We start from the raw sequence: 13,403 nt of genomic DNA, 5'->3' as shown, positions 1-13,403 counted from the left end.
TATATATATATATATATATATATATATATATATATATATATATATATAAATATAATATATATATATATATATATATATATATATATATATATATATATATATATATATATATATATATATATACAGTCTTGTTCAAAATAATAGCAGTACAATGTGACTAACCAGAATAATCAAGGTTTTTAGTATATTTTTTTATTGCTACGTGGCAAACAAGTTACCAGTAGGTTCAGTAGATTCTCAGAAAACAAATGAGACCCAGCATTCATGATATGCACACTCTTAAGGCTGTGCAATTGGGCAATTAGTTGAATTAGTTGAAAGGGGTGTTTTCAAAAAAATAGCAGTGTGGCATTCAATCACTGAGGTCATCAATTTTGTGAAGAAACAGGTGTGAATCAAGTGGCCCCTTTTTAAGGATGAAGCCAACAATTGTTGAACATGCATTTGAAAGCTGAGGAAAATGGGTCGTTCAAGACATTGTTCAGAAGAACAGCGTACTTTGATTAAAAAGTTGATTGGAGAGGGGAAAACCTATAAAGAGGTGCAAAAAATAATAGGCTGTTCAGCTAAAATGATCTCCAATGCCTTAAAATGAAGAGCAAAACCAGAGAGATGTGGAAGAAAACCATCAAAATGGATAGAAGAATAACCAGAATGGCAAAGGCTCAGCCAATGATCACCTCCAGGATGATCAAAGACAGTCTGGAGTTACCTGTAAGTACTGTGACAGTTAGAAGACGTCTGTGTGAAGCTAATCTATTTTCAAGAATCCCCCGCAAAGTCCCTCTGTTAAAAAAAGGCATGTGCAGAAGAGGTTACAATTTGCCAAAGAACACATCAACTGGCCTAAAGAGAAATGGAGGAACATTTTGTGGACTGATGAGAGTAAAATTGTTCTTTTTGGGTCCAAGGGCCACAGGCAGTTTGTGAGACGACCCCCAAACTCTGAATTCAAGCCACAGTACACAGTGAAGACCGTGAAGCATGGAGGTGCAAGCATCATGATATGGGCATGTTTCTCCTACTATGGTGTTAGGCCTATTTATCGCATACCAGGGATCATGGATCAGTTTGCATATGTTAAAATACTTGAAGAGGTCATGTTGCCCTATGCCGAAGAGGACATGCCCTTGAAATGGTTGTTTCAACAAGACAATGACCCAAAACACACTAGTAAACGGGCAAACTCTTGGTTCCAAACCAACAAAATTAATGTTATGGAGTGGCCAGCCCAATCTCCAGACCTTAATGCAATTGAGAACTTGTGGGGTGATATCAAAAATGCTGTAAAACCAAGAAATGTGAATGAATTGTGGAATGTTGTTAAAGAATCATGGAGTGGAATAACAGATGAGAGGTGCCACAACTTGGTTGACTCCATGCCACACAGATGTCAAGCAGTTTTAAAAAACTGTGGTCATACAACTAAATATTAGTTTAGTGATTCACAGGATTGCTAAATCCCAGAAAAAAAATGTTTGTACAAAATAGTTGTGAGTTTGTACAGTCAAAGGTAGACACTGCTATTTTTTTGAACACACCCCTTTCAACTAATTGCCCAATTGCACAGCCTTAAGAGCGTGCATATCATGAATGCTGGGTCTTGTTTGTTTTCTGAGAATCTACTGAACCTACTGGTAACTTGTTTGCCACGTAGCAATAAAAAATATACTAAAAACCTTGATTATTCTGGTTAGTCACATTGTACTGCTATTATTTTGAACAAGACTGTATATATATATATATATATAAGATCTGACTCCATTGGCGGATTTAGGCACGGATTTAGACCTGCGAAAAAACAAAATGCGCGGCCTGTATTTTTCCAGCTCACCGTGCTGTCAGTTAACCTTTTTGGGACTTAGGCATGCGTCCTGCTGCCCGGACTCTGTTGGGTAGAGGAGATCTGTTCGACTTTCTTTAGTGCTGACCAGACCAATCAGGGTATAAACCCGTTAACACAGCACATTGATCCAAGAAAATTCCCATAAACCTTCTGTGTAAATGCAAACACGTCCCGTAATTGTTTCTGGGATTGCTCCCGTAAAGGTGTAACATTTCCCCTGTCATCTGCCCTCACTCTCCGCACTACATCACCCATGATCCTTTGTACCCCATCATCCACCATCTTTGGCCCTGTCCCAAATGGCACACTCCAGACTTGTGGTCCTCCTCAGAGTCCACACTTTGATGACATCATAGAGTTCAGACTTTAGGGACCCTTGATGCGAGTCCACGTGGGTGCACCGGAGTCGTGTTTTGGGACAGACTTAAGCGTCACGCCGGAAATAGGAAGGGAAATTGCCCGTCAGTGTGAACTCCTCCCTTCTGTCATCGGACTGGTCTGATTGCTCTTTCGCAAGGACTTCTGGGTTGGTAAAGTGCAGGAAGCCTGCTGCAGTACGGGGTTCGCTGGAGATCGCATCAAGGAGGCAAAGGGGGTGCTGATGAGCATAAAAATGACAGATGGGACACCCTAAGGACTCGTAGACTAAGCGAGCATGCGCAATTTAAGTCCACGAGACCGAAAGTCCACATGAAGTGCGCCAATTGGGACAATGTTCAAAATATATACACTTTATAAACATTTATTATGATCTACTCATGTTTTTTTTTTTGGTTTTTTTATGAAACATTTTTTACACATTATTAAGTAAATTTAAAAGCTGTAAAATCTAGTATAATTAAATTTATTTTTACTATCACAAATTGAATTGAGTAGATGTAACAAAAATATTAAAGCAATGCAATAGTCATTATTAGTGAAGTCCAGAAAAAAGTAGATATGATGTAAGATCTTAAGAATTATAGTTTTTAAAACTTATTTACAGTGGGCCTATATGGAGTTATGTCACTCATTAAAAGTATAATATACATATTGTGATCAAATAGATGTTATATGTGTTATATTGCTTACTATATGCAGTTAGACATGGGGGGGGGGTTACTGAACAGAGCTTATCCTATTCACAGACTAAAAACATTTTTGAGCTGCCTTAATTTAAAAACATCTTGCATTGACATATCTTCACATATATCAGTGCCATTGTTTTGCACACCAAGGTTTATTTGTAAAAACTACTTAAATATCCTTATAGAACTAAGGCTTAGTCCTTGATTAATCTAAACCCTGTCTAGGAAACTGCCCCATAGAGCAACAATATTTGTCCAGGTTACATAACACTGGGTATAATTTACCGTACATGTATATATCTTTTAATATAATGTTGTCATGTAAGCAGCCTGAAAACACTGCAACTGCACTACTTTAATTTGGTTGTATTTATTTACCAATTAAAAAAAACTATCAAGTTATTGAATTGGATTACTTTTAAATATGCATAATGAATAATTCAACGAAAAATCATAATTTTATTTATCAGAATAGAATTAGACTGTATTTCGCCCAGGGCGCCTTACAAGCTAGAACAGCCACTGCACTAGATGACAGACTAGTCTGTTCTAAATGATTAGTCATAGACAGCAGCTGTTTATAATTTCTGCTTTTATTATGCTCCTATTATCTGTGTGAATAGAGATGTGTTTTTGAAAGTTTAAATGTATGTTCCTCTGGCATTTAAATAAGCTCATCACATCTATGTACTAAATACGGTATGTTTGTAGACTGTAGTGATATTCACATTTCAACATGTAATTAAATGTTTTTGTATCCATGTAACAGAAACAGGCCAATCCAAGTGTCGAGTGGAAAGGAGCCAGGCTTTGGAGCTGGCAAAGAGGCCACTGGAATCTATTTTTATACCACAATGCAACGATGATGGAACATTTGCCCAGGTCTGTGTGCATTTTATTTGTTGTTACTCACATCAGTAAATCCTAAAGCAAACTTACAGTGCATAGCATTGCTAGGTGGACAACTTAGACATTCAAAATCTTCCAAAAACCTGAACTGAATCCAAATTATATTACTTCCCTGTTTTTCTCATCAGTATGGTCACATAGGTGACTACATACATATGAATGTAATGTACATACAGTCGTATGCAAAAGTTTGAGCACCCCTGGAAATGTCCATGATTTTCGTTTATAAATATGTGGGTGTTTGAATAAGCAATTTCATTTTGATCTATCAAATAACTGAAGGACACAGTAATATTTCAGTTGTGAAATGAGGTGCAATATGCGTCAAATGAACACCCTTAATTTGAATACCTGTAACTACTTAACACTGATTAATTGGAACACGAATTGGTTTGGTGAACATATTAATCCTTGAACTTCATAGACAGGTGCATACAATCATGAGAAAAGGTATTTAAGGTGGCCACTTGCAAGTTGTTGTTCTCTTTGACTCTCCTCTGAAGAGTGGCAACATGGAGGCCTCAAAACAACTCTCAAATGACCTGAAAACAAAGATTGTTCAACATTATGGTTGGGGAAGGCTACAAAACGTTATCGCAGTGATATAAGCTGTCAGTGTCCACTGTGAGGAACATAGTGAGGACATGGAAGACCACAGGCACAGTTCTTGTTAAGGCCAGAAGTGGCAGGCCATGTAAAAATTGGAGAGGCAAAGGTGAAGGATTGTAAAAATGGTCAAAAACAGCCCACTGACCACCTCCAAAGACCTACAACACCAACTTGCTGCAGATGGTGTCACTGTGCATTATTCAACAATTCAGCACACTTTGTTGCGAAAAAAGCCTTATCGGCACACAAGCCACAGAGTCGCTTGAGGTATGCAAACACGCATTTGGACAAGCCAGCTTCATTTTTGAATAAGGTGCTGTGGACTGATGAAACAAATATTGAGTTATTTGGTCATAACAAGAGGCGTTATGCATGGTGGCAAAAGAACACCGCATTCCAAGAAAAACACAGTTGCTACCCACAGTAAAATTTGGTGGAGGTTCCATCATGCTGTGGGGCTGTGTGGCCAGTGGCGGTACTGGGAATCTGGTTAAAGCTGAGGTAAAGTCGCATGGATTCAATTCAATATTAGCAGATTTTTTAGAATAATGTTGAGGAATCTTGAAGTTACGCCGGGGATGGGTATTTCAACAAGACAACGACCCAAACACTGCTCAAAATTTATTAAGGCATTTATGCAGAGGAAGACATTCTGATATGTTCTGGAACGGACATCCCAGTCGCCAGACCTGAATATCCCCTTACGAAAGGAAAATATATTTACCAATATATTACTTGAAATATATTGTAATATATTGCAATGTATTATTTTACTTTCCATTTTCCAATATATTATACATTGGCATTACAAGGAATAATATATTGATGGTACATATATTCTATATATGTGTAATATATTGCAGTATATTGCAAAATATACAAATTATTGCCACTTTCAATATATTGTACATGGATATAATATATGTGTTTATATATTAAAAAATATATGCAATATTATATTTATAAATATCTGCAATATTGTATTTTGATTTATATGCGAAAATGTATTAACAATATATGTAGAAATATAGTTTCACATATATGTTTACTATATGGTAGAATATATTTCAAATATATGTAAAATTATATGGAAATATACATGAAATATATGTAGATATGTGTTCGATATATTGTGGAATACATTTTAAATATATGTAAAATAATATGGTAAATATATGTGCATATATGGGAATATGTATTAACAATATATGTACAGATATAGTGTCACATTTATGTTTACTATATGGTAGAATATATTTCAAATATATGTACAACTATATGGAAATATATATGTAGATATGTGTTCGATATCTTGTGGAATACATTTTACATATATGTAAAATTAGATGGAAAATATGTGAAATATATGTGCATATATGGGAACATGTATTAACAATATATGTACAGATATAGTGTCACATGTATGTTTACTATATGGTAGAATATATTTCAAATATATGTACAACTATATGGAAATATATATGTAGATATGTGTTTGATATATTGTGGAATACATTTTGCATGTATTTAAAATTAGATGGAAATATATGTACATATTTATTGTAAATGTATGCAGAATATGTGTACATATATGAGAACATGCACATACAATGTATGAATATATTTGGGATATATACAGTATATGTACATGAAACATCTAAAATATATAAATACTTAAATATGCAACCTGCAATATACAAACATTTACACCACATATTAACACAGACTTGATGGGTAATCTATCAAAAGCCACCTTTATTTTATTTTAATCAGGCACAGATACTAAACCCAATTTGAGGTACAGAGCTCTATAGGCCTATTAAAACCACAAGAGGTTTTGCATATGGTCAGTCAAAGGAAATGTGATTGGCTTTACATTACATTACATAAATGTGTTGCATTGCATTTACATAAATTACATTTTAAAAGAGTGCCATTAAACAAAAAATATACAAAATATAAATTGAAGCAACTTAAATTATTTCAAAATTTCAGCAGTGCCATTATACAATATTAAAGACAATATCAATAAAGACAATATCAATAAACAAAATGCACAGACAATAATGAACAAATAAATAATAAACAAACTTTCAAGAAGTTTTGGAAACCGTGAAAAAGCAAAAAAAAAAAAAACATTTGCCAAAAGAACAGTCCATTATCCTGGTTAGGAGTCCACCTTGGTTCTTCACTGATGTAAACCACTTACATACCCATGCTTTTGCTCTTCACCTGGTGTCTTAATGCCATTAGCTCGCAGATTCTATGTTGATAGATTTTCTGACATCAGCTTCCTTGGCCTTATAGGAAACTGTTTTAAAACAGCATCTGTGGAGCAGAACAACAAGTTGTTCAAAAAAATCTCTCAGAGATGCAATAAAAACTGAAAAGCACCAGCTCTGAAAACTTATATAGCTTTTAAAACTTGAAGTTTCCTTGGAGCCTGCTGACATCAGCCTTCTTTTTCTTCTTCTTCTTCTTGAGTTTTACTGGCAGTTGGCAAACAACTTTTAGTGGCATTACCGCCACCTACTGATTAGGAGTGTGGGTCAGGATCATGTGTCAGGACCTATCTATCAGCCTCCTTGTTGCTGGTGTCTGTTACGCATCCTGTCCTCTCTTCACGCCTGAATCTCAGCTTCCTACTCGAGCATTTTATTATATATATATATATATATATATATATATATATATATATATATATATATATATATATATATATATATATATATATATATATATATATATATATATATATATATATATATATATATATATATATATATATATATATATATATATAAAATATAGTGCCCTTTTTGTTCTTGATTGCAATATATTTTGTATCATATATAAATGTATGTTTCATGCATATATTGCAATATATCAAAGCATATAAAGACAAACTATTACATGTAAAAAATACAGTGCCCTTTCTGTTCTTGATTGCAATATATTTTGTCTCATATATATACATGTATGGTTTATGCATATATTGCAATATATCAAAGCATATAAAGACAAACTATTACATGTAAAAAATATAGTGCCCTTTTTGTTCTTGAATGCAATATATTTTGTCTCATATATACATGTATGGTCTATGCATATATTGCAATATATCAAAGCATATAAAGACAAACTATTACATGTAAAAAATATAGTGCCCTTTTTGTTCTTGAATGCAATATATTTTGTCTCATATATACATGTATGGTCTATGCATATATTGCAATATATCAAAGCATATAAAGACAAACTATTACATGTAAAAAATATAGTGCCCTTTTTGTTCTTGAATGCAATATATTTTGTCTCATATATACATGTATGGTCTATACATATATTGCAATATATCAAAGCATATAAAGACAAACTATTACATGTAAAAAATATAGTGCCCTTTTTGTTCTTGATTGAAATATATTTTGTATCATATATACATGTATGTTTCATGCATATATTTCAATATATTGGAAAATATAAATATTAAATCCCATATATGGGAATATGTTGCCTAATATATTACATGCTATTTTCCAATATACTGCAATATATTTTTGTTTCGTAAGGGTCATTGGACATCTGTTGGGTGATTTGAAGCAGGCTGTCCTTGCTCCACAACCATCAAACCTAACTGAACTGGAGATGTTTTGTAAGGAGGAATGGTCCAAAATGCATTCATCCAGAATTCAGACACTCATTACAGGCTATAGGAAGCGTCTATGGGCTGTTATTTCTGCTAAAGGCTCTACTAAATATTGATGTGATTTTTTTTTGTTTGTTGGGATGCCCAAATGTATGCACCTGTCTAATTTAGTTTTGATATATGCCTATTGCACATTTTCTGTTAATCCAATAAACCTCATTTCACTACTGAAATATTTCTGTGTCCTTCATTTGTTTGATAGATCAAAATGAAATTGCGGATCCAAACACCCAAATACTTATAAATAAAAATCATGAAAATTTTAGACTTTTGCATACGACTGTACAGTCACATTTATAAACATTAAGCCTGTGAACTTATAATATCTGTGAACCTCAAACCCACCCATTATTTATCCATTAGTGTTATTTTTTCATCATTTTCTCATCCTCACGATTCTTCCATTTTTTTTTTTATTAGATTTTTCTCACCCTCATTTAGACTTAATTGTTATCCACTGAAAACTAAAGCAGTTTAAAGCCCCGCTAATCTAAAAATGCACGTTTAAATGTGTTTCTATCAGAAAATCCATCTATTATATCTAGAGATACATGTTTTGATATAGTCCAAAGTACATGTGTAAGCACTTTTAAAGAGTTAAAAATTTGGTCACAGAGTCTGGTCGCTGTTTTCCATGTAATTACAATGATTGCAGAGTAAGGCTATTAAGGTTAAAAACTGTGTGAATATCTATACACTTAACCATTTTAATCTATACATTTTATCAGTATGTGTGTGTCCTTGGATTCAAACCTACACACAAGAAAGGAAATCATAGAGATCTCTTTAACATCTCAATTATTCCTCATAGACTTCATTCCTCATAGAGACCCATAAGTCTCACTACTTGTTCAATCCAAGTACATGTTCAAACTAGATATCACAGTTTAACAAACTAAGCTTCCCTTACGAAACAAAAATATATTGCAGTATATTGGAAAATATCATGTAATATATTAGGCAACATATTCCCATATATGGGATTTAATATTAATATTTTCCAATATATTGAAATATATGCATAAACCATACATGTATATATGATACAAAATATATTGCAATCAAGAACAAAAAGGGCAATATATTTTTTACATGTAATAGTTTGTCTTTATATGCTTTGATATATTGCAATATATGTTTAATGTCACTCTTTTAAAATGTAATTTATGTAAATGCAATGCAACACATTTATGTAATGTAATGTAAAGCCAATCATGTTTATTTTGATTGACCATATGCAAAACCTCTTGTGGTTTTAATAGGCCTATGTAGCACTGTACCTCAAATTGGGTTTAGTATCTGTGCCTGATTAAAAGAAAATAAAGGTGGCTTTTGATAGATTATCCATCAGTCTGTGTTAATATGTGGTGTAAATGTTTGTATATTGCAGGTTGCATATTTAAGTATTTAAATAGATGTTTCATGTACATATACTGTATATATCCCCATATATGTTCATACATTGTATGTGCATGTTCTCATATATGTACATATATTGTGCATACATTTACAATATATTTTCCATCTAATTTTACATATATGTCAAATGTATTCCACAATATATCGAACACATATCTACATATATTTCATGTATATATCTCCATATAGTTGTACATATATTTGAAATATATTCTACCATATAGTAAACATACATGTGACACTATATCTGTACATATATTGTTAATACATGCTCCCATATATGCACATATATTTCACATGTTTCCCATCTAATTTTACATATATTAAAATGTATTCCACAATATATTGAACACATATCTACATATATTTCATGTATATTTCCATATAATTTTACATATATTTGAAATATATTCTACCATATAGTAAACATATGTGACACTATATCTGTACATATATTGTTAATACATTTTTGCATATAAATCGAAATAAAATATTGCGGATATTTATAAATATAATATTGCATATATTTTTAAATATATAAACACATTTATTATATTCATGTACTATATGAAGAGTTTGGTTCCAAAACGCGATAAACGCCATTTTTGAAAAAAATGAGTTACTGCCAAAATCAGTATTATATCAGGTCAGTAGTTAAAAGTCAATTCTTAATTTTACGCAAAATCCAATATCCGCCGTGTTATTCTGTCATCTTTTCTCCCTTTTTTCCCAAAATGCGATAAACGCCACTGCTCCTTTTTTACAGAACGCAATAAATCCATTTCTGATATTACAGCCCACCAGTCACGCAATGTAAACAAACAATGGCGGACGCGCTGAGTCCACGGAGTCCTAGTTTTCCTCATCTACTTTGTACTTCGTGATCAACAAACAAAATAAAATAATACTTTAATTGCATCGCTAAACCTGTGATGGTTTTCTGTGATGGGAAAGAAACGTAAGCCATCAGCATCTAATATTTTCCCTGAGAGGCACTCGGGAGACGGGTGCTTGTTCTCCCGACAGCAAGCTTCTCATGCTAACACATTGACCCCAGAGGATCTTATGAAAAACTTTCCATAATTTTACTCAAAGTCAACGAAAATCGAGCAGGACCAAAAACATTTTACAGCTGATCTCTGTGAAAGACGTTAAGCGAGGACGTCAAGTAACCGCAATGACAGTGATCTTAATGACAAAGTAAGTGTTTTGATTAATGACATTAATGTTTATATTTTTAATTAGTGTGTACAACTAGTCAACTAAATGAATATAACATGGCAAAGATGAATGCACATTATAGGCTATTGATTCAATAGATTTATAGCATTTTGAATAAAAACTTGTCATGGATTTTTTGCATTTTGTGGAAAAAATTATCCGTTTTTATAATAAATCATTGAAAATCAACTTATGGATTTGAATTTTTTATGTTTTTATAACCTAAAGATGCTATGTGAAAGTTTGTAACAGAAAATAGTTGTTTTCATCTTGTCACTTTCTTGGTATAGAAAACACGTTTTTACCAAAATTTGTCAAAATGGATTTATTGCGTTTTGGAACCAAACTCTTCATATATTGAAAGCAGCTATAATTTGTATATTTTGCAATATACCACAATATATTACACATATATAGAATATATGTACCATCAATATATTATTCCATGTATTGCCAATATATAATATATTGAAAAATTGAACGTAAAATAATATATTGCAATATATTACAATATATAGATATATTTTCCTTTCGTAAGGGTTAAATTTGCCAAGTGTACATAAAAGTCAAAATTGTTCAAGATGTCAGTATGATCTACATTAAATTTACAGCTCCAAACTTATATACTCCTCTTATTTGTTCTCCTAAGGAGAAATAAAAGTAGAATTTAAGGAGAAACATCTTAGGCCTAGTTGATAACTCCTTGGTGGTTTGTTTGATTTCGAAACTTCATCGAGATTTTGGGGCGGTTTCCCGAACAGGGATTAGTTTGATCCAGGACTACACCTTATTTATATTAGGAAATATAACTAGTTTTAACAAACATGCCTTAGTAAAACATTACTTGTGTGCAGTTTGAGGCAAAACAAAGGACACTGATGTATTTTAAAATATGTCAGTGCAGGTTGTTTACAGTTTGGACAGCTCTTACATTTATTTTAGTCTAGGACTATCTAATCCCTGTCCGGGAAATCGCCCCATTGAGTTTGATCGTTTGATGTTTAAAAATGAAAAGAAGATTTACACAGTTCTGTCAAACAACTTGAAATATGATGCACATGTCTTACAGTATAGACAGTTTATATGGATGGTTTGGTATGTCTTTTGTGAGGTTTGAAAGCCTCAGTCCCTTTCATTGTATTTCGGTAGAAAGCAGTCACCGATATAGCATTTGGAAAATCCTAAGGGTTGAGTAAATAATGACTTTTTTCATTTTTAGGTGAACTCATCCTTTAAAGCGTCATCATTTACGAGAGCAATTTTTCACTCCGAATAGCTGTATTCCCTCAGCACAACTGCCGAGGCGTTTTGTGAGGGTCATCCAGGAGATATGAGAGCAGTTACAGGAATTTCCTCTCACCTCTATCCGTCTGTATCTCCTCCAGGTCCAATGTCACACTCTCACAGGGTACTGCTGGTGCGTGACAACAGATGGCAAGCCAGTCAGCGGTTCTTCTGTCCAGAACAAAACGCCAGTGTGTTCAGGTACTGTATGTATGCTGATAACATCTCTAGACTGTTTGCTTGGATTATCGCTTTGTGTTTAGGTCATGCTGAAAAGCAGAACCCCTAAACCTTTTGGCTGTACCCAGGTGCCTCTCCCAAGAAGTTGTGTCTGTAGTTCATCACTTTCAAAGCTATTAGACTTTGTTTGATTCACATTGTGCTCTTTTGTTTTGATGGAGTCAGCGAGATGTTAAACTCTAGCCACTGCTCTGTTTAGTTTATTTCTACTGTGTTTGTGCACGGAGCCGAAAGGTGATGGATTGTGTCCTGAAGGAATTACTCTGACTCTGAAAGTTCATCCATTTTTCTGTACTATTTGTCTGCTTAAGTCTCTTCCTGTCTTTTTCCAAATTCACACTCAATCAATCTTTTATCTTTATACGTTGGAGTCCCAATGGCTTTTCCTTCTTTTCTCATTTTCTCTCTCTCTCTCTCTCTCTCTCTCTCTCTCTCACACATAACTGCTTAGTAGAAGGTTGGAAGAGCTGCTGTATTAGCCATGATTATTCTGTTAGAGATAACAAGACAGACTCCTGCCAGATTCAGACTGGATATGATTGGAGCACCTGGTTCTAGTCAATTTTTTCGTCTTAACATTTTATGATTACATGACATCACTCACTTACTTAACATTGACACAAAATGTTTTACAATGTTCTTAGTTTATCTGTAGCAAATTGCAGAGACACCTGTTAAACTTTTATTTCTACCTGTTGCTATGTACACTCCAAACAGTGGTGGGATATTTTCAACCTAGCATTGGGTCAAAAAGTTACAACCCAACCATTTGGGTTGTAATTAAACCAATGCTGGGTTGTTTTAACCCAAAACGCTGCGTTGTTTTAACCAAGGCTTTGAACCGGTTCACAGAACGAAAACGAAAACCAGCAACTTTTGATGTTTTGCAAGGAACAGAAACGAAACCAAACACTTTATAATAAATAACTTTAAAAATATATGTTCCGGAACAGAATTGTTTATTTAAAATAATGGTAACCAGTTAATACCGTTCTGTTTTTTTACAAGATTTCTGTGCAATATGACTCGTGAAGTATACTTTTGGTCAGAGGTGGAAAAAGTACTAAAATATTGTACTCAAGTAAAAGTAAAGTTACTT

General features: G+C 33.4%; 1 protein-coding gene across 2 annotated transcripts in view; it reads left to right on the top strand.

Annotated features, from left to right (window-relative positions):
• The window catches only part of LOC129442872 (SPARC-related modular calcium-binding protein 1-like), a 118,720-nt gene that overhangs the window by 26,297 nt on the left and 79,020 nt on the right, over nt 1–13,403 (top strand). For both annotated transcript variants that reach the window (XM_073864917.1, XM_073864916.1), the window contains exons 4-5: nt 3,683–3,795; nt 12,166–12,265. In XM_073864917.1, coding sequence (XP_073721018.1) covers nt 3,683–3,795; nt 12,166–12,265 — 213 coding nt within the window. The remainder of the gene's footprint in view (nt 1–3,682; nt 3,796–12,165; nt 12,266–13,403) is intronic.

This window comes from Misgurnus anguillicaudatus, unplaced genomic scaffold (assembly GCF_027580225.2).
Source record: "Misgurnus anguillicaudatus unplaced genomic scaffold, ASM2758022v2 HiC_scaffold_28, whole genome shotgun sequence".
NCBI lineage: Eukaryota > Metazoa > Chordata > Actinopteri > Cypriniformes > Cobitidae > Misgurnus > Misgurnus anguillicaudatus.
This window is presented reverse-complemented; position numbering and strand designations above follow the sequence as displayed.